Source organism: Molothrus aeneus, chromosome Z (genome assembly GCF_037042795.1).
Source record: "Molothrus aeneus isolate 106 chromosome Z, BPBGC_Maene_1.0, whole genome shotgun sequence".
Taxonomy (NCBI): Eukaryota; Metazoa; Chordata; class Aves; order Passeriformes; family Icteridae; genus Molothrus; species Molothrus aeneus.
In genome coordinates this window covers 52346451-52372830 of record NC_089680.1, presented here as the reverse complement: position 1 = coordinate 52372830, position 26380 = coordinate 52346451, and the positions used below count along the sequence as shown (strand labels likewise).

Genomic DNA, 26380 nt, shown 5'->3' with positions numbered 1-26380 from the left:
TACAACGTTCTTTAATGAAATGCTCAGACACAAAGAAGTAGAGGAGAGAATACTCCTGGTAGTAAGAGATTCCATAAGAAAAAAAGCTTTGGCTGCCTAATGTCTGATTTACAGAACACCAAAATACCTTGTATAAATTCTAAACACTATGCATTTTAAAATTGAACACAAAGCTGAAAGGAGACCAACTAGCATTGTGGTATGGTGGACTTTCAATCCAGTTTGAATGGCATTGCCATCAAAATAACATCAAAATAAATCAATTGTCAAATCAGATTCCTAGAATCTGAGCCCATAATAAACAGTTCTGTCACATTCAGAGATAGTGGAAATTTGGTATATAACATTGAGAAGAAAAGAAATCCCCAGAAACAATACATTAAGATCCTCAGAAATTCCTCTGTGGAAATCTAAAATCTCCAATAGATTTAGAGTCTAATAGCACTGTGTCTTTTCTCATCCTGAGTCCTGAGCAAGGTTCCTAAATGAGCTGTTGTTGCCTGTGGTCTCCAGTGGCCAAAAGAAGCTCTCATTTGAGGTGAAACACAAGTAAACAATATGTCTTTCCCTACAAAAGTATTTCCTCTGACTGCATCTCCAGGTCTCATCTCCAGCCAGTCTGCTTGTAGGGTATCACAACCTGATATGGACAACCTGAATTGGCTGTAACCCCTTCAAGTGTTAAATGAGATTCCAAGACACTACAGTAGACCTCTATCTCCCAAACGTATCCTGAAAGTCTCCTTTCTGGAGAGGCAGGAAAACTAAAGCAGAACTTTTAGCCCAAAGATTCTTTTCCCAGCTAGCAACTCAGTGTGTGAAAATGGATAGTCCTCTGAATATTCCTGCTCAAAACCAGCGAGTAAAACAAATGAGAAGCCCAAGATATTTCACAAAATGTACCTTTATTTATTCATTGAAAAATAGCCCTGTACTGGTTCCCAAATATCCCCCAGTAACTGGTACTGCAAGAAACTTGGCACACAGCTTGAAACACAGATGCCGTAGCTGGAAATATGAGCAAAAGGTGTGGAGGGGATAGAGGCAGTGTTAGTACTGAAATACAGTGTTAAGGCAACAGGTTAACCAGGCCACCTGGACCCAAGGTGGTTAGTTTCAGTCACCCTCCCTTCCTCCCAAAGACCACAGACTTCTGATCTGAAGACTAATTAGTAAATACATTCATAGAAAGTGAAGCAATTTAAGAGTAGCTGATTTTCTGACAGAATTGGTTTCATATAATTAATTTTTATCCCCATGATGCTTAGGAGCTGCTTGATTCAGAAATTCTAGGATGGTTCATAGCACAGCCACTCATAAGGTTGTTACTGAAACTTGATTCCTTGAGCCAAGGGCAAATCTTTGCTGTAGTTGATTGTACTGAAAGAGAAACAACAATTTAGAGACCAGACTTAATCACTGAGACAGACTGTGCAGTACACTTCTTATGTATAAGCTGTTATATCTAAACAAGACTTCTCTAAAGCAGTTTGCCTACTTAAAATTATGAACTAACTTTACTCCAGTTTTCAATATAGTAACCATGTACAGGAAAAGACAACATTTGCCATTTTCTCTTCCTTTATGGAGGATCTTACTTCTCTTTATGTATTTAATCCCTTACTAGGAGAACATCCAGATAGAAAAATCAAGGTGGGATTTCTCATGTTCATAAGTCTTTGCATGGAAAAAAAAAAAGATAGCACAGGTAAGGGCTATGGAAGTCAGCAGAGAACACTAATGCTCATCCACTATTGGCTGTCAGGAGATTTGTGGATAGATAACCAATATATAGCTGAATCACCTACCAGAGGCAATAGTGGTGGCCCCTCACTGTGGCTGCAACTCAGTGTATTTCCTGAGAAGTTTCAAGCATTTTTCAGATGAATTTAAAATCAACCAATGGTGGGGGGAATCCCAAAACCACCTTATTTTTTTCCTTTGAAAAGTTAAAAAAAATGTCTTTATAAAAACCCTTCCAATGCTCTTTAGCTATGAATGTGAAGAAAAAGCAATTACACTTATAGATGGTTATCTCACATTCAGTAAAGACAGTAGCCTTGTAGCCAAAGATTTATATGTTTTGAACTTGGGGAAGTTAATCTGTAATTTAAATTTATTTGTCTGTCTTACCAAGTAGACCGTCTCATATAAAGTTTCCATGAATCACTTCCAGATTCTCTTCCCCCACCAGTGTGCTTTTCACCACCTGTAGCAAAAACATTTTAAATTAAAACCTATTTTTGGATATGGCAATCTGGACTAATTCCACGAGGTAAGACATTTTTATAAAAGTACATGGGAAAAACGATTCCTTTTCCTTGTCCTATATCTGAATTAAATTACCATCCCACACAACACACACAGCTAGCTCTCTCCTCATGCTTGACGTAAAAAAAATATCTCCCTGGAGTTCAAAATCCCTTCATGGTGGCACTAGAGGACCTCGTTTTAAAAACATTTGTCTTAACACAAGACAAGAGTACAAGAATGTGCTGGTTCTTGTACTGCTTAAATGGTAAGGTTAATGCTTCTTCCACCCTCTTAGTTCCCTAAGTATATAAAAAAAGGGAAAAAAAGGCAAAATTTTTTATTATAGGATTTTCTGACAATAATGCTACATGCCATACATCTTATATAAACTTACCAATAGACACAGAATTGCCCAAGATTGTTTTAATTAAAACTTTTATATAGTTTTCCACCTGGCCATATCTTTAAATACCTCCAGAATATATATCTGAGTAACATTCCTTTGATGGAGAGGAGGAGAACGAAATAACACATGGAATTTTTAAAAACCTAATACAGCTATTTTAAAAAGTTTAAATCTAACTGTCAATATCTGTTTTCTGCTAAAGCAGTATGATTCAAAATTAACTTTGATATCATCACATTTAGTCATTTAAATTCACTGATTAGAACCTTGACAAAGCACAAGTAACATACCAAAAGCACCTCCAATCTCAGCTCCACTGGTTGGGATGTTAACATTCACAATGCCACAGTCAGATCCCTTTGGCCTACAAACAAAGATAAGGTACAATTCCTCCTTAGGATCAGGAAAGGTTACCTCCCTAAAATGAGGGCTGTAAAATGCTCAACTAACATTATGCAGAGGTTTACAAAAGACATGAAAGACTAATCTTATGTACCTCAGGAAAGTAAAATAATAATTTAAATTATACCCTAGCCAGCGGAAAATCCTTCCCAAATCCTTGGTAAAGATACTGCTGGAAAGACCTTGTTTTACTTCATTATTCCAGGCAAAAACCTCCTCTTCCTCCTAGAAGAAGCATGTGTCAATGGTTAAGCCATGACTATCCAAAGCAAAGCAGTTACAAAGAAGCTCTGTGAGAAAAAACTCAACAAACCACAGCCATAATGCAAACGTACAGAAGGGCACTGGGCAAATACATATGTGCCACGTCAGCAATACCTCCACAGAACACAGTCTGCTTTTGAACAGATGTGAACAGTATCGACCATGAACACTAGCAACAGCAATCTGTTCCTGTATCTTGTCGTAACTCCAGCACTCTTCACAGAAATAGAGCTACACACTGAGTTGAACAGTGGCTATTTCACAGTGTAGAACAAGAGCCACCACTTCTTGAAGTGCTGGGACAACTGTATAGATGTGACACATGTCTGATTGCTCTCTTGTCACTCTACTGTTACCATCCTTGACACTTGTTTCACCACTGTTATTTTACCTTAAATTTCAGCACATACAATATGGGGGCAAACGTCTCAGTGTGGACAATGGGCGCGTTATGAGGAAGGCCAGTCACAATGGTTGGTTCAACATAGTTCCCAGGGCGATTTATAACCTTCAAAATAAATAAAAAATAACCAAGTAAGTTCCAATCAGCATCCAGCTTAGTATTAGTGTAGAAAAGGAATCTTACACAGTCTGACCACTACAGTTGAGAAATCAGAAACAGAAGGCCAGATAGGATGAATAACTTAAATTTTACTTATTTAAGTATTTAAAATATATAAGCACAACTTATGTCCTCTAAAGATATAATCAAGTTGTAATGTCTAGCAGCTGAAACTTCCTTTCTCCTACTTGTAAGCTACTTAGAATTTTAAAGTATATAGAGGTTGCAAATGAAAGACAAGAAGCCCCAGAACAATAAGTCAGTGAGAACTAAACATCCTATATGATTAAGATGTACAAGTGGTTGTCTTGTATCTCCAGTATTTCCTCAAGCTAGATATTGTGAGGGACAGAACTGCAATTTTCCTTTTTTACATGTTTGACATTCACCGTTTATGTTGGGTTTTTTTTATTTTCACTATCACTTGTGTTGCAGTGTGGTTTCCTGTCTCACCTATCCCATCCCCCTCAGGTACACCAACCTTTCCCCCTCCCCCTTTGCCCTCCTGCCTGGGAGCTGTCCATTAATCTTCACCTTCCAGCAAGGCGTCGTGTGATTGGCAGATGCCCCCCAGGCCTGGGCTCATTGGTTTGTCCTAGCATCCACATCCCTTGCCCCCTCCCCTCCTCACACCTGGTTGGCCCTCACCTGTCCCTTCCCTCCCCCTGTCCCCAGGGCTTAAAAGGACACAGAGACCTTGCGGCCGGGTGTCTGTCTGTCTGTCTGAGAGCTGTTACCACATTCAAAAGTCTACCATGCTACAATAAAACTCTGGATTTAAGCTCCACGGCAGAACCCGCTCCTTTTCTCTTCACCGTCGCCTGAACCTTTTCCACCAGAGGTAAACTGAGTTCCTACTTTGCCTGGATTTGTTCTGAGCGCCCAGCTGCAGCACCCAGCCAGCCAAAGGCATCTCTGGGGTAAAAACACCACAGCTGCCGCCTTTGGTCTAGCAGCGAGGCCAGACGAAGCCAGGCAGGACACACCCCAAAACATTCGGGGCCTAATATTTAATACACTTGCATCTGGGGAGTGGTGTAAGAGTAGCTTCCAAGTAGAATTGCCTTTACCCTGAAGACAGGATTCCAATTCAAACAATTCTCAATCTGACTAACCAAACATCCTGTAGTGGCTGACAGGACAAGCAGAAGTGCAAGTTTAGCCTAAGCTATCATGTTACTGTATTTTTTTTCCTAGAGCACAACCTGTAGCAGGGAAAAAAAAAGTTAAATCACCTTTCCACCACAGACCACAGAGCCACCTTGTTGTTTTGCTTGTTCTACAGCATCAAGGAACATTTTCACTGCTTCTTTGGTATGAAGAGGCCCATACAGAGTGTCAGCTGAAAAAAGATTTAGAATCAAGACTGTGTATGTTTGCAAATATTCTTATCTTAGAATTAACTGTTTAATCTGTCCAGGATGAGCAGTATTAGCCAGACTCTTCATCTTCCTTTCTGAGTCTGTATTCTAAATGAAACCAGCTATTTCCACCCCCTGGTAAATTGCTAAACTTAGATAATTTGGATCTATAATCACTTCAGAATTTAAACAGAAAGAAACCAACAGCAACTTGTTTCCTAAACCCATGAGATGGAAATAGCTACTTACAATCCCATGGATCACCGATGCGGACCTGGGCATAAGCCTTGGCAAGCTTTGCCACCACCTCATCATGGATGCTTTCATGGAGAAACTAAAACACGGTAAGAAAGTTGTAAGATAGCGCAGCCTATGTAACTACTCCTGAAGTACTACTGCCCTTTGAAGGGGGCTGAATGAAAGAATGGAAATACTGTTGTTCATATTCAGCAAATCCAAAAATTAAAAAGAGACAGAGGCCAAGGCCTCTGAAACAGCACTAACACCAGAAAATGAAGATATAAAACCTTCATCATAAAAATTTAAAACAAGCCAAGAAACAAAAATCTGTTTTAATTTTACCCCATCTCAGATCAGTACTATCAATGTGCACTGTAAACATTTCAGTTTAGTATTCTAGAACAAACATTCCAGAAATTTTATTGCTCCAGTTTGAGGAATCACTGCCCATCCAATACACCTGAATCAATTTACCCCCATCCATTTTACCTAATATTTACTGAATCAACCCAACAGTGACAAGACAGACAATGACACTATAACACTGTTGAATTTGTTGAAAACGATTGGCTAAGAATTAATAACAAAGTAGGTAACACACACCCCCTTGCTTTGCTGCAATATAAACACTGAACCAAAATTTGTAGCAGTCACAAGCAAAGCTCTGGCAATGAAAACAGAAATACAGAACTTTGCCAAGTACTATTTTCCTGACTTAAAACACATTTAGAAATACATACAAAGAAAATGTTTAGAGCTAGAATTACACTGGAATAAAACTATGTTCTTATTTTCCTCACATACTTTTTTTGAAAAAATAAAAACATGTTTCAAATATTATTTGTTGCTCTTCACAATATTAGGAGTTGTTAGTCATTTTCTGAGCCAATCTGGAATTAAGTTCAAATTCAGAGCTACCCAAACCAGACAATACACATTTACTCACCAGCCTTCTAGCAGTTGTGCACCTCTGACCTGCTGTTCCCACAGCAGCAAATAGAGCAGATGGAATGACTAGGTTCAGATCTGCGTCTTCAAACACTTTAAAAAAAATTAAAATATGAGCATGTTACTGGAGTAAACAGGCAGTTCACAAGACTTAAGATGCTAAACAATATTAGAAACTGACGGGTTGGTCAAGAATCTTTAGGAATAGTTGCAGTAGTTGGAACAGTTGCACAGCACATGGTAAGATACAAAGAAACACCTTGAAACTCCTACTATTTCTCTGTAGCTGGAATTAGTCACATGCAATTGGACATAACTATAGGTTTGAACTACTGAAGGGAGCCTTTTGCAATAAAGCTTGCAAATAATTCTAGCTTCCTTTAATTCAGGAAACCACAAGCAATTTCTTGCCATTTCTCCAATCTGTCCCTCACTGAGAAGTTTATCAGCATAAAGTAACAATCATAAAGTGTATCCACATGGCCTTGCAAAAAGCACAGCTACAACACACAGGTGTACAGTAATATAAAATGTACAATGAGCTGAACAAATACATCTGGCTAGAAGACATTGAGATGCTTTATAAAGCTCAAACAATCCCCAAAATATCACTTGGCTTAACCGGTCCCAAAAAAAGTCTCTTAAGCATCCAAAACCTTTATGAAGTTTGGGATGAAGTCCAGCCAAACAATGATTATGTGATCATTCAAAGTCAATTCCCAAAAAACCAGGACTTTAACATTAAAAAATAAACAATTTTCAAGCATAAAACAAGTTTATACTGCTGGCTACAAAGCAGCATAGAAAAAAAGGACCTGCTCAAATGTGATTTTCAAAAGAGTAGATGATGTAGCATCATGTTTGTACTTCAAAAGACTATATATATGTAAATAAGCACATTTGTCCAGAATATTAGAAAGGTGAATCAAAAGGCAACAGCACAACAGGACAGCAATTTAGGTATTTATTGAGCTTATATATTCTTTCTGCAATGTTGTTCAGCCTTGTAGTATTTGTTGTTTTTCTAGGAACTGGATCATACCCTAAGGTACTTAAACCTGAAAAATGTGCTACTGAAATAAATACCTTTATGCTTTTCTTTCAAGTATCATGAGGACCTTATACTTTATATATATATATATATACTTATACTCTAAAATGCTAAAAGTGTAGTGTTCACAAGATTATATATAAAGTGCAGACAGGCATTTCCCAGGAAAATGGTGGAGTTATTATGGATGGAAGCATCCAGAAGGTATGAGGCACATGGCGACATGGTTTAGTGATGAATATGCTGTTGCTGGGTTAAGAGCTAAAGTCAATCTTAAAGGTCTTTCCCTTAATGATTCTACAACTAAAACTATCCTATAATCAAACTTACTTAGTTTAACATTGTCCACAACCCATTATTGAAGCTTACTGCTTCTCTCATTCTCCTCTTCAACACTGATTACTTAAGAGACCTTGGAATCTTACTTTTTGTCTCAAAACACTGCTCCCTCCACAATACCAAAGACAGAAAAATCCCACAACATTCTATTATTCTACACAAACTAGATGTACTTTTAAAAGCCCAGGGCTGGGGGGGAAACAAATAAACAAAAAAAAAGTGACAATTAGCTATGAATATTTGCTATGAATACTAGTTTCCAAATATCATCTATGGGACTAAATTTCTACAGCATATTACCAATAATGGCATTGTTTCCTCCCAATTCCAGCAGGCTTCGACCTAATGAAAAACACAAAAAAATAAGTTATACCATGGCCACATGTATTCATTGTACCTCAGTCAATGAGACTACCTCTAACTAGAGCTAAGCTTCATGAAACATATTTTTAAGGATAAACAAAACATTTTAGAGATCACAGTCTAGCCAAAGCAGAAAATTACACCAAATACTACATCTATCACATGTCATGAAGATACGTGCACAGCAGCTATGACAAAATGAAGTTTAAAAAGACAGGCAAAAAAATAGCACTGGAAAGAAAAAAATTGAAACAGGAAAAAGTTGCAGCATAAATAGTATGACATAGATAAAGAATAAGGTCCTACAAAGATCAAAATGCACACAAAATTTAACTAAGCTCATTTATTTCTGTTTATCTACAATCTGAGACTAAAAATCACAACCTGCATCTGAGTGAATATTTGCTATCTGTTCTGGTTTCTGGGGGGCTTTTTTACACTTGCATGAACTTCATATGTATAAAACAAAAAAATATGTTTGCAAGGTGCTGCTCATAAACTAAGAAGTAAGAATCTAGCAGCTGAGATTCTTGCCTGTACACTTTTAAATATCTGCAACAAAAACAGCACCTCCAAAATCATCATTATATTTATCAGGAGTAAAAGGTGAGGGGGACTGTATTCATGTATTCTATTCACATTGGCAAAAGACCATCAGCCCTGGTTGTTCACCCTAAGAATCCCCATACAACTAAACACTAATGGACACCACTACACCTCTCCTCACACTAATTGTAAGACTATGGATTTGCAGATAAACTGGAAAAAAAAACTGAATTGTAACAGAACTAACTGAAAATGCCGTATGTATCTATGAGCAGTTTGAAACTCCCATTTATCCAAGACAAAAAAAAAAAGGTAACACAGCTGAAAACTGTGTTACTGTTATTTTAAAATCTTATGGGGCACTGCTGCCTTCACCAAACATGGAAATAAATAGAGAAGAACCCACACACTCACCAAATCTCTCCTGAACCATAAGTGCTACTTGTTTGCCCACTTTTGTGCTGCCAGTGAAGGACAAGAGGTCCATTCTCTCATCTCTAGCCATTGCTGTCCTACACAATGGGACACAAAGCACTGTGTTCAACAAAAGAAATGCAGACAGAAAAGCAGCTTGCACCTTCCACATACATCAGCTTCAACCAGGGAGAGCTTTAAAGCTAGAGTTTCTTTGAAACATCAGGCAACTGAGCTAATGGCAGGAAAGCTTCCCCTTAGCCAGAAAAAAAGGAACAAGGCTGTTTCCATCCACCTTTTCAGGCCAAAAAAGCATCACCTGTAGTAACACTGACATTCAGTCTAAAGTATATTGTGAGATTAGTTCCAATTGTTATGATCCACAAGAAAACATGCAAATCTATGACTTTTTTAATGTTTGCCATATGCTTTGCCTTCTCTTAAAATACTCAAAAGATATATCTGAATATACATTTGTACTGGGGATTTCCTCATAGTAAAAATCAAGCAAAGTGATTCCGATTGTACAGCTTCCAAGCACAGATACACATCTATGAGCAAGTGCAGAGTTCTTCACAAACATGGAAAAGGGGAATTATTCTCCTCCACAACTAATCTAAAAGGCACTATACATTGAAAACTCTCAAGAACATGGTAAGGGAACCTAATATTAGCTGTACTCTTTGGGTGTAAGCATATGCAGAAGTGGAATATAAACTTAGTCATGCCTCTTCATTAAATATCTGACAAGTTCTTTGTTTGCAGCTGATCTCACAACAGCAAGTAGACATATGTATTATATTTAATGCAGGACTTGAGCCAGAGTTTCAGACCAGCTGATAAAAATCATGGCAACATGTGTATTCCTAGAGACTAGAATAACTTCACAAATACCTCAAAAGAATATTTTTTTCCATTTATAAACGTTCACAAAACACAAGAAATATTACCTACCCAATGTCTGCTCCACCACAAACCAGAGAGCAGATTGCTCCAGGCAACTTGTTATCCTCCAAGACTTTTGCAATTATCCTGGAATCAAAGATGTAAAAATGTTAGAGATTTCTGACAAGTGCAAATGGGGAATGAACCATTAGAACTGTCTGGGGGTTTTTGGGGTAGTAGTGGTTTGGGGTAATTGTTCTCAGGAGTTAATATTAGATCTACAAGACTTAGTAATTACCTATTTTAAGGGACCTACTTTTATTTAGCATTTTAAAATAAATGTTATGTGTAATGCACAGTAAGTATTCAAAATGTTGATATAAAGTAACAATAAACCTAAAGGAAGTATCGCTATGAAATTTATTCTTTGGAGAAGTTCTCCTTTTTATTGAGATGAAGATCAAAGAAACCAGAACTCACTTTGTAACAGCAACACTAACAAGGGATGTTGTAGGAGCACCCTTCCTAGAAAGGGAAAAAAAATTTACATTATCTTCTTATTTAATTCTTTAAGAATAAGAAATAATTAAAATGAGCAATTTTTAGGGTCTCTGATCTACAGCACTCTTTGATTAGGCTGGTTTTCAGGTACAAATTAAGACAGGAACTCAAGCATTTCCTTCTGCAGCTGAGCATTCAGAACTTCTACTGAAATCCATGTAGACAATGGCTAGGCCAGACTTCAGAATGAAGGAGGTAGATGAAAGCAAACTAGGAGATAGGAGAGAAAGTAAAGCTACTTATTTAGATTTTTAATCTTAGCTGTACCAACTTGGAATATATTAACTGCCACTGCTGCAAGACCTCACCCTGGGTTCTTCATTCATAGGCCATTTGGCTAAGTCCTGGATGGATCTGCACCATAGTACCTCAAAAAAGAGGTTACCACAAAATTAAAAAAAGCTCTGACTAAAAACGATTTACGCCTACACTAGATAGAATCAAATATCCAGAAACACCTGACACTCAATAGCAATTTCATGCCTGAGTTAACAGCTTCCCAATTTAAGAATACTGTTAGCAAGGTGGACAGCTAGCTCTTACCAGAGGCAAGCATTTCCACAGATCATTGCAATCGCGCTGTTCCACCCATAAACTGCCACGGGGAAGTTGAAGGCCGTGATGACTCCCACCAGCCCAACAGGATTCCACTGCTCTATAAGGGCATGGCCAGGTCCTGAAAGCAAAGCCACAACATAATGCAGTTTTCATCCATTTAATGTCTGGGGTTTTTCTAAAAAGGGAAAATATGTAAGCAAGAAACCTAGCATCACTCTTCAGTCCACCATAGGCTTAGCTTGCAAAGAGCTGTGTTATTTGTGTCCTGCAGCTTACCTGGATCAAGGTTAGCTAGATTGTGTAAAAAGCTAATGATCTGACAACAAAGTTTTATTATTTTAAACATAATGATGACTTGTGGTAATCAATAACTGACAAGGATGTCTCTCCTTTCTAAGTACACTTCAAAACTTTTTACATACTTTTCTCTACTACCTTTCATCAATTAAAAAACCAAAGAGAATCTAATGCTTCAAAGAACAGAGAAAATGGATGGACTGACTTGCTTATCTGTCACTTCATTAGGTACTTCAATAGCTGGCACTACTGCCCACCACATCTATTCCTAAAGCTCCCTAAATAACACACAGAACAGAGATCTTGATGCACTACAAGACCGTATATTTAAGTAACACCTCCATATCTTAATTTCTTTTAAGAAAAAACCACCAAACACAAACAAAAAAACTCCACAAACAAAACCAAAAAAATAACACATACTTACTTTCTGAAGGCAAAATAGGTCCACCAATCATTCGGGACAAACCAACAGCATAGTCACAGACGTCAACATACTCCTGCACTTCTCCAACACCCTCGACAAAAATCTTTCCCATTTCTAAAGAGACCTGAAAAAATTCAGAGTAAGACAAACTTTTTTATAAAATTCCCTTGGATCCCTAATGTATTTTGTCTCCACTTAATGTCAGGTGTATCTGCTGATCAAGTAAGATGTTAACACACACTTTTTCATTAGGAGATTCACCTCTTCCCCAGTTATTCAGAACTTAAAGAAACAACACACTAGACAACTGGACAAGGGTCATATCCCAATACAACAGGAAGAAATTAGAAAAGGAAATTAATGGAGAAAAATTTTTAAAAAAACTACTGATAGGAGGGTCCAATACTAATGATATGTTTTTATCAACAATATCTTGGATTTACATCAGCAGGCTTGCCTGCATTGTGGGCCAGGCAAGGAACAAGTTGAAAAAGAGGGATTACTCTGCTCCAGCAAAAGAAAACAGCCACTTACATTTTTCATAAGCAAACTACTCATTTTACAATATTTCAAAGCAAATTTGAAAGATTTCATTTGCAGGCACTGCTGAAAATGCTTTTACATGCTTAGTATTTTAGTAACCTGGGATGTTTAGGATCAATTTATTGGTTTTTTTTTTCTGAAGTTGACCTTAAACTACATCCTTCTCTTAAAATTATGTTAGACTTACTCCGTTGAAATATATCAGTAAGAATAATCTGGTATTTGAAGATATTGCCATCCAGAAATGAGAAAATCTCAAAATTTGGGAACTGAAAAATCACCTACTTATCTCCATGCAGTTTTGTGGTCATGCTCTGACAGCTAGATGTGGACTTCATACAGATAACACCTGCCACTTTACAGTGATGACTGTACTTTAAAAAGGCTGTTAAATGATGAATGAAGTTCAAAGGATTTCCACAGGATTTTTCTCTCCATGTGAAAGTTAACATAAAGATGACTAACTGTATTTCTCTGATGCCTGTGGTTATCTCAAGACAGAAGGAACAGTCCTTATCTGTGACCAAAAACAGAGCAGCATCAGACATATCTACTAAGAAACACAGCAGTGGGTCTGTAAGTGCAGTAGAAACACCTGGATACTTCATCAGGGCATGGCAAGGTGAGGCTGGAAATTTCCTACAGTGTATGAGAAAGATGAGTTTCTATACAGCTCCTTTTTACATATCCTAAAGTCAGGCAAATTCCTAAAACCTGAATACCTACTGCACTTCTTTCACCCTGAAATTCATCCCCAATCCTAGCAGAGCTGAACACACATATTATCTGTTTGGGAAAACTAAGGAAATATGGCAAGAAGACGTAAGTTTTGGTCAAGAATAGAGAACAAACTTCTGTATTCCACACTCATCAGGGAAGCTCTATTGTTTTTGAATACAGAAGTATATTAGCACTCTAATTCCACAACAGAAACTGTGCTGAGGAGACAACATCAAGGGAAACAGCAGAACAAGGTTTTGAAGGTTAACAATATGGGCTTGACTACACGCGGAGTTATTCACTGACAGCTGTTTCTGAACAGCAGCACAGACAGGCAAGCCCTGCAAAAAGAAAGTGGAAGTTCCCCACTTGACTCCTTTTCTTCCCTAGCAAGAAAAGGAGTAAAGCAAGAGTTTTCAAGGAGTGGTCCTTCAGCCTTCATGTCCTGCACAGCACTGCAAGATCATCTCATTAAGACCATCTCAACTTCTGAAGCCTCATATTTCCACATGTCACTTGGCAAAATCCTGCAGATCACCAGAAAGAGCTCAAAGTTAAAAGCTGTGTATTAGAGAAAGGTTTTTTCAAGATACTTTTAGTATGAGGAAGTGCCCTGTCTGATAGACAGGAGGGAAAAAAGCAGGTGTACCACTCATCCCAGAGAAGCCCATAATAAACTTTCTTTTCCTATTATAAATTGTCAATTCACAGAATCACAGAATATCCTGAGCTCAAAGGGACCCACAAGGATCAAGTCCAGCTCCTGGCCCAGCACTCTCTCCAGGAATCACATCATGTGGCTGAGAGCATTGCCAACTGCCTCTTGAGCTCAGTCAGGCTTGGTGCTGTGACCACTTCCCTGGGGAGCCTGTTCAGTGCCCAAACATCCTCTGGGTGAAGAGCCTTTTCTCAACAAGTAACCAAACTCTCAGCTGACACAGCTTCATGCCATTCCTATGCCATAATGATTTTTTTTTCTTCTTTTTAAAATTAAAAGTTAATTAGGCATGCTAATGGCACTAACAGCAATTACTTAACAATTACTAAGGTTAGTATTGCAGAGAAAACTTAGTATTACTGAAAAAAACCAGTTTTGACATACTGCTCACCCTCACCCCCCAAAAAATGTAGGCTACTTCTGAAAATACCTTACCAAGCTTCCTAGAACTTTGATTTTTTGTCTCAGGGCATCACCAATCTGTCGCACTATTTCTCCACGTTTAGGTGCAGGGATCTAGTAAAAAAACCCAGAAGAATCTATGTGAGATTGAAAATCTGTAACTCCTGCTGTATATATATTGCTAGTTTTCTGTCCTTGTATTAAGCAAGCACTGATTGCTGTTACTTGTTCATTTTTATCATGTGCGCTGCTTTACAAGAAACTGTTTTCTGCCTCAGAGACTGATAGCAGTACAAACATTTTGTCTGTTCAAAACTTCAGTTTCACTAAATATTGACAAAAGCATTCAGATTAATTCTCTTACTGCTGTTCAACTACATCACCCCCAATGCAACCAATCAGCTGCACCTCAAGAAATAAGCATTTTTCATAAAAGTGCACTTACTGGTTTCTGAGCCTTGAAGTGTACTTAATAACACACTTTCAAACTTCCTTTTAGTACGACATTTACCTTGTTAGCAGAAATTAAGACACACAAAAACCTCAATCATGAAAACATTAAGCTCATACACCAACTCTTAATATATTTTTTTAATATACCAGTATGGTACCAGTATGGTAAATAATAATCAATAGCCAAGATCAATTTGCAAACTATATGCAAGCAATTCTCTATAAAAACAAGACTGAGGAAAAATGCATAAACCATGCAAGCATATCTCTTTACAGGCAATATCTTTCAAATAAGCTCATTACAAACAGCAAAGTTCACAAATTAATAACAAATAGCTTTGAGGAAAAGCCTTCAAGAAACATTTGATGTGTTGATTCTTTATCTGTTGGATTGCTTTCAGATTATTGCCGAACATGTTATGAGCTACCAACATTATACTCACAAATTGTAACAAAAAACCACACTAACATATCCTGAGGAAGTTGTTTTGTTTATCCTAAACTTTGTCTTCAGACAAGGTGTTTTGCTGGCTAAAACATAGAGTGCACATCACCTTTTGAAATCCAGGTTTCAGCTTCTACCAAAGAAACAACAGGTAGCTGTAAGAACCAAGCCTGGTAGAGCCATCAACAGAATGGGTGCTGGCTGGACACAGCTGGTAGGGCTGCATGGGGAACTACAGCTTGCTGAGGAAAAATAGCTTAGCTATTATATACAACGTAACACTAATGCTTTTGAACCACACCGCTGTTCTGTGAAATACCAAGACAGCAGGTGAAACAAAAAACCCCATGCTTATAACCAGCAGTTCTTCCCACACCAGGAGAACAAGAAGATCGACACAAGTTACTCCTCCAAATAATCCACAGTTCTCTCCCAGAAGAGGGGGCAACAGGAAGTGAAACATGCACAGGGACATTTTACTTGCCACAAGGTTTCTGAACTTCAACAGACCTGTTGGCAACAGCACACAAGCACAAGCCTTGGTAAATCAGCCAGGGTATTCAAAACAAACACATCCCACAAGTCAATGCCCTCATCTTTGTACCTCAATAGTATCACACACAAACTATCTGGGTTTGTTTCTTGAGGTCTCCATTGCAGAATTTTGCGCTAATGCACCAAACACAGTATGAACACATTTTTACACCTTCACTTTATGGGGCAATTTAATAGCCTGTCTCTGCCAGAGATCTGTAATAAAAGAGAAATCTCCATTAACTTACATCAGCCCAGACCTTCCATGCCTCTTTAGCCTTCTTTACTGTTTCTTCATAATCCTCCAAATTACCCTACATGAAGAAGCAAATCAAAGTTAGGAAAATCAAATCCCCAAAAGAAATGCCACAAAAAAGCTTCTGCATCCAACTCAAGATATTTTTATAGAGAGTACTTGCACTACAGGATGCTTGTAACTTGACACAATTTGGATCCAATATTATAAATTATCTGAAGCCACTGTCAATGAAAAGCACATGTGCTGCCTAAATTAAAAAAAAAAAACACCAAAAAACCCCCCCCAAAAAACCCACCCAAAACCAAAACAAACAAAACAAAACAAAAGAAAGAAAAAAAAAAAAAAAGAAAGGAAAAAAAACATAAGCAGAAATTTTCATTCAGGTGTTAGAGGAAGCTCCATATAGAATAACGGTTTTATATATGTTTGTATCTATACATACATACACACATATATAAATATGTCCTACTCCATCAGCATCACTGGGCACATCAAGGGTTAGTTGAGTCCTAATACACAAAAGGAGTAGATTACTACAATAGTGCTATTCTTACAGTAAAAACATTCACAAATTTACTACTTGAATGTCACGTTGCTCTCCTAACTACTTGCTCCCAGGCCTCTCATCCCTACTAAATAGGCACAATCTGCCCCTATTCTGCAACTTCCCTCAGGACAAACGAAAAGGGAAGGGAGGAGCCCTTGCTCTTCCCAACAACGCTTGCAAGAGTGCGAGGCGGAGGGCTGGAGAGACAAGAAGTTAAAAAAAAAAGGAAAAAAAAAAAAGAAAAAAAAAGAAAAAGGCAGACTGTTTTTCTTCCCAGGAAAGCCGCAGGCATATTGCCAGCAGTAGGCCCTCGCTGCGACGAGCACCAGCGGCCGCCCTGGACTCAACATCCCACGGACCCTGAGGTGGAATCGGGAGTCTCGTGCCCTTCGCCATCCGGGTGGCGGGCAGGGGCAGCGCCCAAACCAAGGCCCCAGGACGCCCCGCTCCGGTGACGGGGCCCGCGGGCGGCTCCCGCCCGTCCCCGCCGCGCCGGTGCTGCCCCCGGCCGCGCTCACCTGCCGGACGCTGGCGATGGGTTCGTTGTTGGCGGGGCAGTACGTGGTCACCACCTAGAGCAGGACGAGAGCGATGAGCGGCAGGGCCCCTTCCCCCAGGGGACGGGGCGCGACCCCCGAGGCCCCGCCGCTCCCCACCCCCGCGCCCCCCGCACCTGCCCGCGGCCGCCCCAGCGCCCGTTGTACACGCCCGGGTTCTCCTCCTGCAGCCCCAGCTCCCGCAGCCACGCGTAGCGCTCCTGGCTGATCAGCAGCGTGGACATGGCGGCGGCCGGCGGCGACCCTGCCCTCGGCAGCGGCAGCAGCGCAGCGAAAGCGCGGCGAAGCCCCAGCATGGCCGGCGGCCGCCAGCGCGGGGGGACGGGGCAATGGCGGCCGCGCCCCGCCCGCCCGCGGCCATTGGCGGCGCTGCGCCCGCGCCCCCCGCCCCGCCCCGCCCCGGCCCGCCCCGGCCCCGCTGGCCGGCCTGGCCGGGACCCCTGACCCGGCCCCCCTGACTCGGCCTTGCTGACCCTGCCCGAGCGAGCCCCCCTGACCCGCACTGGCAGCGCAGCTCAGCCCGTGTGCTGTCCGAAATCCACCCACACTCTGCTGCTTTTCAAGAAGAGACGACTGAGATGGGACCTCATCAATGTCTATGAGTTTCTGAATGGAGGGTGGCAAGAGGACAGAGCCAGGCTCTGGTCAGTGGTGCCAAGCAACAGGATGAGAGTCAACAGGTAGAAACTGGTGATGGAGAAGTTCCACTTGATCCTGAGGAAGAATTTTCTGTGCAGGTGACTAAATCCCGGAACAGATTGCCCAGAGAGAGTTGGAGTCTCTCTCACTAGAGATATTCAATAACCATCTGGATGCAAGTCTGAGCCATGTACCCTGGGATGACCCCACTTAAACAGTCAGGTTGGACCAGATGACCCACTGTGCTCCCTTCCAACACAATCCATTCTGTGATTCTGTGTGATTCCATATACCCTTCCAGAGCTGCAGGGGCAGAGGCATCCCCAAGTCAGGTGTTTCTAATTGCTGCAGAAAATAAGAACAAGGGGCATCAAAACAAGGGAAAAAACATGTAGCTGTCCTTATGCAACAATAGTAGTATGTGGGAGTATGCACAATTCTTTCTGTTCTCCAATACCATGCTTGAATGTCAGTTAAAAATCTCAGTGTCTTTGGTTTCTGAGCAAGCCACTTTATCTACATGCCAGTTTGTGAAATTACAACATTTTTATTTCCCATATGCAGGACCAACACACTTACTTGATATGCACTCACCTTGCAAAACTGGAAGTGATTTCTGTCCCATATTTTTACTGTAATTACACTTCAGTGGCTTTGAAAATTTAGATGACTCATTGTGATAATGAAATATTGGTCATTTTCAGAGATCCAATATTTTCTGAATGACCAAACCAATGAGGAATAAACCTCAATACTAAGATTGAAATGTCTCAGCTTATAGGATGGAACATACTTATAGCATAAAAAAGAAATGCCACTGCCCTTAAAAAGGCCACTGTTTATTTTTTGGTTTTCCACAGCTAAACACTTTTCCTTGATGTGAATTGCATTAAGTATAAATAATAATTTGCTCTTTAAGGAATGGTTGTTCAAGTAATTCTTTCAAATGAAAAATATTTTTGGATGGTGTAAAGAGTTTAGGAGTAAAAAATCTTGGCAAGGTTCAAGAGCTGGCTTTGCCTTTGTCTTTGCTGCGTGCTAAATCAATTGTCTCTTTTACTTGGAAAATGTATTTGGACACTATAAAACTTGTATCAAAAAGGTAGCAATGTTTTCTTTCTGCAGACCTTCACCTTTTTTGGCCTTATATACCTTTACATAATCAAACAGGTGTTTCACAACCACATAGCTGCAACGCATGCATTGTGTTCTAGCAAGAAAGTGGGACTCTCAGGGCAGTAGCTGGGGCATGGGAGCTGAGTTTCAGTTCCACAGTCTCTTCTCATCACCATAAGCAGGCAGCTCTCTAGCAACAGTTGCACACAGCTATTGGTGCTGTAGCTACTGGTTGAGCCACAGAGAAAATCTGAAACCCTGGCACTGTGCCTGACTTGGCTCTGTTCATATTTTTTGCTCTAGAGCATCCAAGCAGATGAAAATATCACTGTGACAAGTGGTGCCAAAGTCCTTTCTGGAGGGACCTGGGGCCAGCTTGTCTGCAAGCAGCCAGTGATCATGATGCAGGGCTAAGGCTAACTGTGCAGGTCACATGGGAATTAACCAGCCACTGCAAAAACATGTGCTTAGGTCTACATCCAACCTTAGCAAGGGGCCCAAGCTTTTTTTCTTCTTGCTGTGTCCAGTCCAGGTCCACATCTAAACCTAGGTCTTCAGAAGTTGCATACACAATGGGGTGTGCATTCAGGGCAGTGTCTGAAATAAAAAAACATATACAATGTGTGCTCTGTCCCACAACTGCAGAGCAAGGCTAATCACAGGGGAGTTTGCAGGATATAAAAACACTGTGCAACAGCCACATACATGGAGGTGGGAGTGGGAGGAGAAGCCCCGCATCACATTACTGTATGTAGGTTTTTTCTGTTTGTTCTACATGGGCATCCTGACCTTGATATTTTTAATCTTTATTAGTCAGAGTTTTAGAGAGAAATTATCTGTCTATGGTAAATTTACTTTGCTTTGTGATCATGCTAACATGACAATTTGCATTCTCCCTGACTGAGATGTGTTGTATCCACCACTGAGAGTACATCTTGAAATTTGTGATATTTAAAACCGATCATGAAATATTATTCTGCCATAAGGTTATAATTAAGTTTGCTAAAATTTTCACTTCAAACAAAGCATTCAAGAAAATATGGAAAGATTAATTTCAGTGATGCTTGTGAAAGTTGGTAGAAATATGTTTTCATCTTGTCTATCAAAGTTTCCTTCTTTCCAGATCTGATCAGTTGAGCATTGCTGCAGGAGTTCTTGGCTCCAGTTTAGGGTAAGAAACATTGTAGTCAAAGGGGCTTGGAAAGGGAAGCACTTCAGCAATATCCCACGAGACAGACTTTGAATCCCATGAAACTGTGCTCTTGGGTTCTGGATTGACTACAGGGCTCTTCAGATGTAATTCTTCTTTCCTCTTTGCTTATCTTCTCATCTGTAGGAAAAGGTTCAAGTTCCTTGCATCTTTAAAGCAATATCCAAGGAGCAGTACCTGGACACAAAGAGGGTGGAGGCCAAATGTCCATGTTCAGGAGGTCCCAGAGCCTTTACACTTTTGTGAATATAGAACAACTTCAACACAGCTTCAACACAGTACAAGCAATTCAAACAAGAGGAGTGGGGAGGAAAAGGAGGAAAGCTTCCAAAAACATGCTTAAAATTTTACTTCATTTCACATATTTTTACAGCATGACAGAGCCTTGCCTCAGAGCAGCAGGTTCCTCTGTCCTGTTCACATGACTGTGATTTCAGTTCATTTTCAGAAGGAACTGTGTATTTTTCTCAGTGGTAGTACATAAGGAATTCAAAGAACTATAGTGATTCATGCTCTCAAAATAGTCAAATCTATAGGGGGGAAAGCAAACAACAAAATGTCTCTCTTGACCTGAGATATTTCAAATCAGTGCTTTTCACTTTTGTAGTCTGTCAGTCACTTATATTTTGAAGTTTCCTATTTACACTGCACTGAAAGTGATATCTGCCAGAAATCACTTCAATCCTAAGAAATAGGCATATATGTTGTATATCCCATAAAGACAAAATGGTTTGAGGTTTTAGGAAACAACAACAACAAGCCAAACAAGGTATCTTGTCATGTGCACAATGCAAAAAGGAACTTAGCATGCTCAAAAACAGATTTTGCATATTTAGCTCCAAGTTACAGTGCAATGGGCAACATTATCTTATCTGGCAACAGTCAGCAATGACTCAATACAAGAAGTGATCAGAAGATCACTTCAGTGGGATCTGAGGCTGAGAAGGAAGTTGGTTCAGCAACAACCTCTGCACTCTGGCTTGTCCTCTTTCCATGTTGACCATGCACTGGTAACCAGTGAGTTGCAGTTATTCCATTTAAAATGAAAGCATCCCTGGCTGCAGCTTGATGACCTATACCAAAACAAGTTCCTCTACGTTTTATGTAGCCTTTTCCACCTGCAGAAGGCAGTTTAGAAAGTAAGTGACCATCATTACTAAGTAAGTGACCACCATTTCATCTCTAAGGAAATGGAAATACAGAGGAGTTGCTTCACACACTAATGAGGGAAATCCCTTTGGACTTAAGTTTCAATCTGATATTTAGCCCTCAGGCCTTGCTACTGTATCATTATCAGTGTCCCAGTTGTGTTACAGCTCTAGAGTTCTCATATAGACCAAAACTGTACTAAAAGCACTTTCTCCTTTGCAAATAACAGCTCTTAGTAATGTAAAAACGACTAGCAAACCCACCTTGCACACACTTGGCAAACCCTTGTGCACACACATGGGAGTCGTGTATATCTTTACACTAATGGGTGGAATAAATGGTGATCAATGATGTATTTTAGTCAGGCTAGCAGCCTGTCTCCAGGTGGGCTCTGCCAGGGATTGATACTGGGTTCCACTGTTCAACATCTCCATAAACTGTCTGATGATGGGATTGAAAGCACCTTCTCTAACTTCACTGCTGATGCCAAATTGGGTAATGAGGTGAATCCATCAGAAGGGAAAGCCATCTTAGAGAGAAACCCTGACAGACTGAAGGAGTGGGCAGGAAAGAAGAGGGTGAAGGTAAGTGTGAAGTCCTGCATTGAGGAGATAACCAAAGAATCCAGGACAGGCTAGGATCTATGTGGTGGGGGAAAAGCCTTGCTGAAAGGGATCAGAGGGTCCTGATGGACAGCAAGCCAGACATGATTCAGCAGCGCACTGCAGCAGCAGCAGTGGCGAAAGGCTAGAGAACCTGCCCCATGAAGAAAGACTGAAGGAGTTGGGTCTCTTCTTCAGGGAGATGAGAAGGCTCAGAGGGGACCTAATCACATTTTTTGAGTACTTCTGGGGCATCTGCAAAGATGATGGAGGCTCTCTTCACAAAGTGCTACATGTAGAAGACAAAGGGCAGTGATACAAGTTGCACTGGGTGAGGTATCATCTTGAGGTAAGAAAGGCATTTCTTACAACAAGAACAATCCCTAGTGTTCCCATTGCTGGTGGCTTTCAAGGTGCAATTAGATGAGGTGCTAAGTAATCTCTTTTAGGTTCCCTTTCCAACAAAAGGACTTAATGATTTTCCAAAGCCCCTACCATGATTCTTTGGCATGTGTGGGGTGTGTAATTCTAGAGTCAAATATATGAGCAACAGACAGAAGGACAAGGAGAGGTGCAAAAGAATTTGGAACATATTTGAAAAATTCTGAGGGATTTGACATACATTTTGAATGATGCTGAGAACTAGACCACGTGGGAGGGGGGAAAAAAGGGCAGTGTTTAATATATACATGCGGATCTTTGAACAACTTTATTATTCACACAGGGCAAGACTGTCCATGTAAAGTAGGCATCCTAGAAAGAGTTTAATCACCAATTTTCGTGTTACCACATGAACAAACCAAACCAAACCAAAAAACAAAACAAAACAAACAAACAAACAAAATTACAATGAGAAACTGTCACAGACATCTTTTATGAAAAATCCTTTCCTTAGGATTTTTTCTCCTGAGAAGCTGAGAATCCTCAAGAACAAAATGTAAACAGTGGTTATCTGCTGCTGTGGAATGCAACAAGTGGATCTTTAATTGGCCCATGATGGTTGTTTCTAATTAATGGCCAATCACTGCCCAGCTGGCTCAGACAGAGAGTCTGAGACAGCTGCCTTTGTTATCATTCTTTCCTATTCTATTCTTAGCTAGCCTTCTGAAGAAATCTTTTCTTCTATTCTTTTAGTATAGTTTTAATGTAATATATACCATAAAATAATAAATCAAGCCTTCTGAAACATAGAGTCAAATCCTCGTCTTTTCCCTCAACCTGAGACCCCTGTCAACACCGTCACAAAAACCCGCACAAAAAAACCCCAAAATAGCCCCTGAAAACCTCCTGAAAAACCAAAACAAAACAAAACAAAAAAACAAATAAACAATCAAAAACCCCAAAAAAGCAAAAAACAAGCCAACCAACCAAAAAACCCCCAAAAACCCCCAAAAAAACCCAAAAAAAACCCCAAACAAAACCAACCAAACAAAAAAATCCCAGAACACCAGATCATAAATTAGTTGGAAAGGTGGGACTTAAAAAACAACAGAAAAAAAACCTGTTTGTTTAAAGGGGCTTACCTGGAAATTCAAACAGCCAGCGAGGACTTTTGTGCTCCTAATAGTTCTGGGGCCATGAGCTATATATTATATCTACCTGTTGATTAGCAGTTGAGGATAGGAAGCAACAGGCCAGTCACATTCAACATTTTTCCCATGCTGATAACTTGTGTCTCTTCTCCTGAAGTGTTTATGATAGAACCCTGACTATGAAGGAGTTAAAGAAATTGTGTGAAGAAATTAAATTGTGTAAAGAAATTAAAGAAATTTGTGCAGCCATCATAACAATTTTTGCAAAGGTTTCTCTCAAGTGTAACTTAGCAGCTCAATGCCTATGTGGGTGGTAAAGTTGCTGTGAAAATAGCAGCTCCCCTCTGGGAATGTAATTATCCAGTGCTTTGCAGATTTGCATTTCTTGGTCTTTCAGTAGCATTGCTTGATGAGAAAGGTTGGCTGTGCAGCTGATACAAGCATTAGGCAGGGTTCTCTGTGATACACGTAGAAAATGGCTACAAGAACATTAAGAAATGCAAAACCAAAAAGAGAATCATCCAAATGTTAGCTAACATGAATCTGGATTTCATTATGACAACTAGCATATTAGAATAACAGGGGTGAGAGAGTTAGGGAAGAGAATTAACAAGAATGAAATTAGCAGATATTTGACATTACCTGTCTGTTACAAAGGCATTATATCTTTTCATATCTTTGAGATACATATTTAAGTTCAAGCCCAGGAATATGTACAGATAGCAGAAAAAAACCCCATTCATTTATGTTTCAATATCCAGTTCAATCAAAGCCTACAACCTCTGGAGACTTGGCACAAGATCAAAAGAGAAAGGAATTCAAGAGCTCAAATTCCATGTGAAGCTCCAAAGGTTTTGAAGGGCAAAGATCCCCTTCCCAGGAAACATGGCTCAGCAGCATCCCTCCTTCTGGATAACATTCCCATGAATATTACAGATTTGGGGCAGAATGGGCCATGTCTGGGAGGGCTAGAGGCTTATTGGTATGGAATAGTTCAGTGTTAATTCTTAATTCCAATCTAGAAAAAAACCTTCCTGTCTTGTTTGAGAGGTGAGGAGTTGTATTTGATCCAGCCAGCATCCTTAGACCAAATGGACCTGGAAAGCCTAGTCCCATGTATAAGTACAGTGGTTACTGATCTTTCTAGGCTGAGAAAAGTATTGCCAGAACTCTTTTTCCAAAATGGAGGGAAATGATATAACCCTAATTTTTGAAGCTGTGAAGTTGTGCAATACTTTCTTCTTCTAATATACATACCCTCAAAAGGAAAATATCCACTTCTGTACAGTTATATCAGTCAAAGTCATTTTTCATGCTAATGCCCAGCAAGACATCCAGAACTAACTAACATTTCATGGCAACTCTGAAATACCTTAAAACTGCTGCCAGCATAGAACTGAAAACACCCAGGGACCACTCAAACACATTGTAAATATAACATTACTTTGATCAATGCATTCCACATTATTGGTTACTGTATAATGAAGTTAGCTTAGAACGAATTGTCTGCAACTCAGTTTTATACACAGGGTCAGTTTGTTCAATTCCAACTACTGCAACTGTAACACACCTCCCATTTGGAATTCTAACGAAGTCAGGAGGCAGTCTTAATGGATCAGCGCTTAAATTATATGAGAGTTAAGAAACCTGAACTTCCTAGGGAGACCTGTGAAACAGACTGCCAAAATCAATCAGATCTGTGAGAAATCAGGCTTGAGGTTGAGGCCCAGTGACCAGCAGAGACATTTTGGAGTGTTTCATCCCTGATGGGAGCAGTTGCATGCTCTGTCTTGGACTGCCACTTTCTCCTCTTGATGCCTATATAACTTAGGTCAAAGTTACATTGTGCTTCTATAGCTTGAGTTATAGGACATCAATATAACCTGATATATCTATATAACCTGAGATCAGTACAACCTGAATCATAACTTTCTATATGTAAGTAACCTAAATCATACCTTTTATACCTATATAACCTGAATCATAACTTTTTATACCTCTACAACCTGGTAAAAAATAACTTTCTGTACAATGTAAAGGCTAGTATATGGTTAACTAGCTGCTTAATGCTGAATAGACAAAAAAGAAGATAAAAACACGCCAGGTGGATGGCTTCAGAGACAGATAAGTACAGTACTAATGAGAAATTGGCAAATGTGAAGCCAGTTAGCCAGAAAACAAAGAATTCAGGCAGGTTAGGACCAAGGAACACCATAACTGTGCATGCTCTGAAGACAAAGCTGAAAAGTTCAGATGCAAAGACCTTGGAAGCCTTCATCAGAGACCCCTGATGACCCCCAGACTGGGGAGGGACAAGTGCAGTGCAGAAGAGCTTTTTATAACCATGAGATCATACCATGTAAATTAGTTCTGGCATGTATGTGATGATGTTGTAGTGACATAGTGACACGAAGTCACTACAACACTACAACAACAGGTACTGTATAAATATACCACAGCACTTGACAAGGGTGGGTGAGTTAGGTGGAGATCTCTCCTCACCACCAGTGCTGCAATAAACAAACACTTGCTCTATAGACACCGGTCTATGGGGATTTATTTACAGCCTATCTTTCAGGCATCACTCTCCTGCAGCCTCATCTCCAGCCAGTGGTGCTGGTGAGCAGGCTTGCGAGGGCAGCTGATGGGTATTTTGCCATCTGGTGGCAGCTCACGGGGAAAGATGTCTGTCACCAACACTCGCTGTCCCAAAGGAACATAACCAGTGTGCTTGTAGCAACTGCAAAATGGTTTTCAGAAGATTCACGGCAGCACAGAACCACCCAACCCCTGCAGAGACCATTATCTGCCCACCTGCATCTCTTGCATGTTTTTTGCATGCCTGTGGTGGCACTTGAAATGAAAACAGAGAAGCTCACCAGATGTATTTCTCGAACGTTGTAGCTACTGTAGGCTATGTGGAAAAAAAATTTAAAGAAGAAGGAAGGAGGAGAGAGGGAAAGAAAAACAGAAAGGGAAAGGGAAAGGGAAAGGGAAAGGGAAAGGGAAAGGGGAAGGGAAAGGGAAAGGGAAAGAAGACCCCTCCCCTCCCCAAACCCTGAAGTTAAGGGCTTGAC

General features: G+C 40.0%; 1 protein-coding gene across 1 annotated transcript; it reads right to left on the bottom strand.

Moving 5' to 3' along the window:
- Positions 1-886: 886 nt before the first annotated feature.
- ALDH7A1 (aldehyde dehydrogenase 7 family member A1) lies at positions 887-17367 on the bottom strand. Its single transcript, XM_066568771.1, has 18 exons — positions 17172-17367; positions 17017-17070; positions 15941-16006; positions 14294-14374; positions 11878-12001; positions 11139-11271; positions 10515-10559; positions 10104-10181; positions 9150-9247; positions 8127-8168; positions 6435-6529; positions 5498-5582; positions 5123-5229; positions 3717-3833; positions 3189-3286; positions 2950-3023; positions 2134-2209; positions 887-1380 (listed from the first exon to the last, which is right to left on the bottom strand). The coding sequence occupies exons 1-18, from the start codon at positions 17349-17351 to the stop codon at positions 1326-1328; spliced, it is 1608 nt and encodes a 535-aa protein (XP_066424868.1). The 5' UTR covers positions 17352-17367; the 3' UTR covers positions 887-1325.
- Between the last annotated feature and the right edge of the window lie 9013 nt (positions 17368-26380).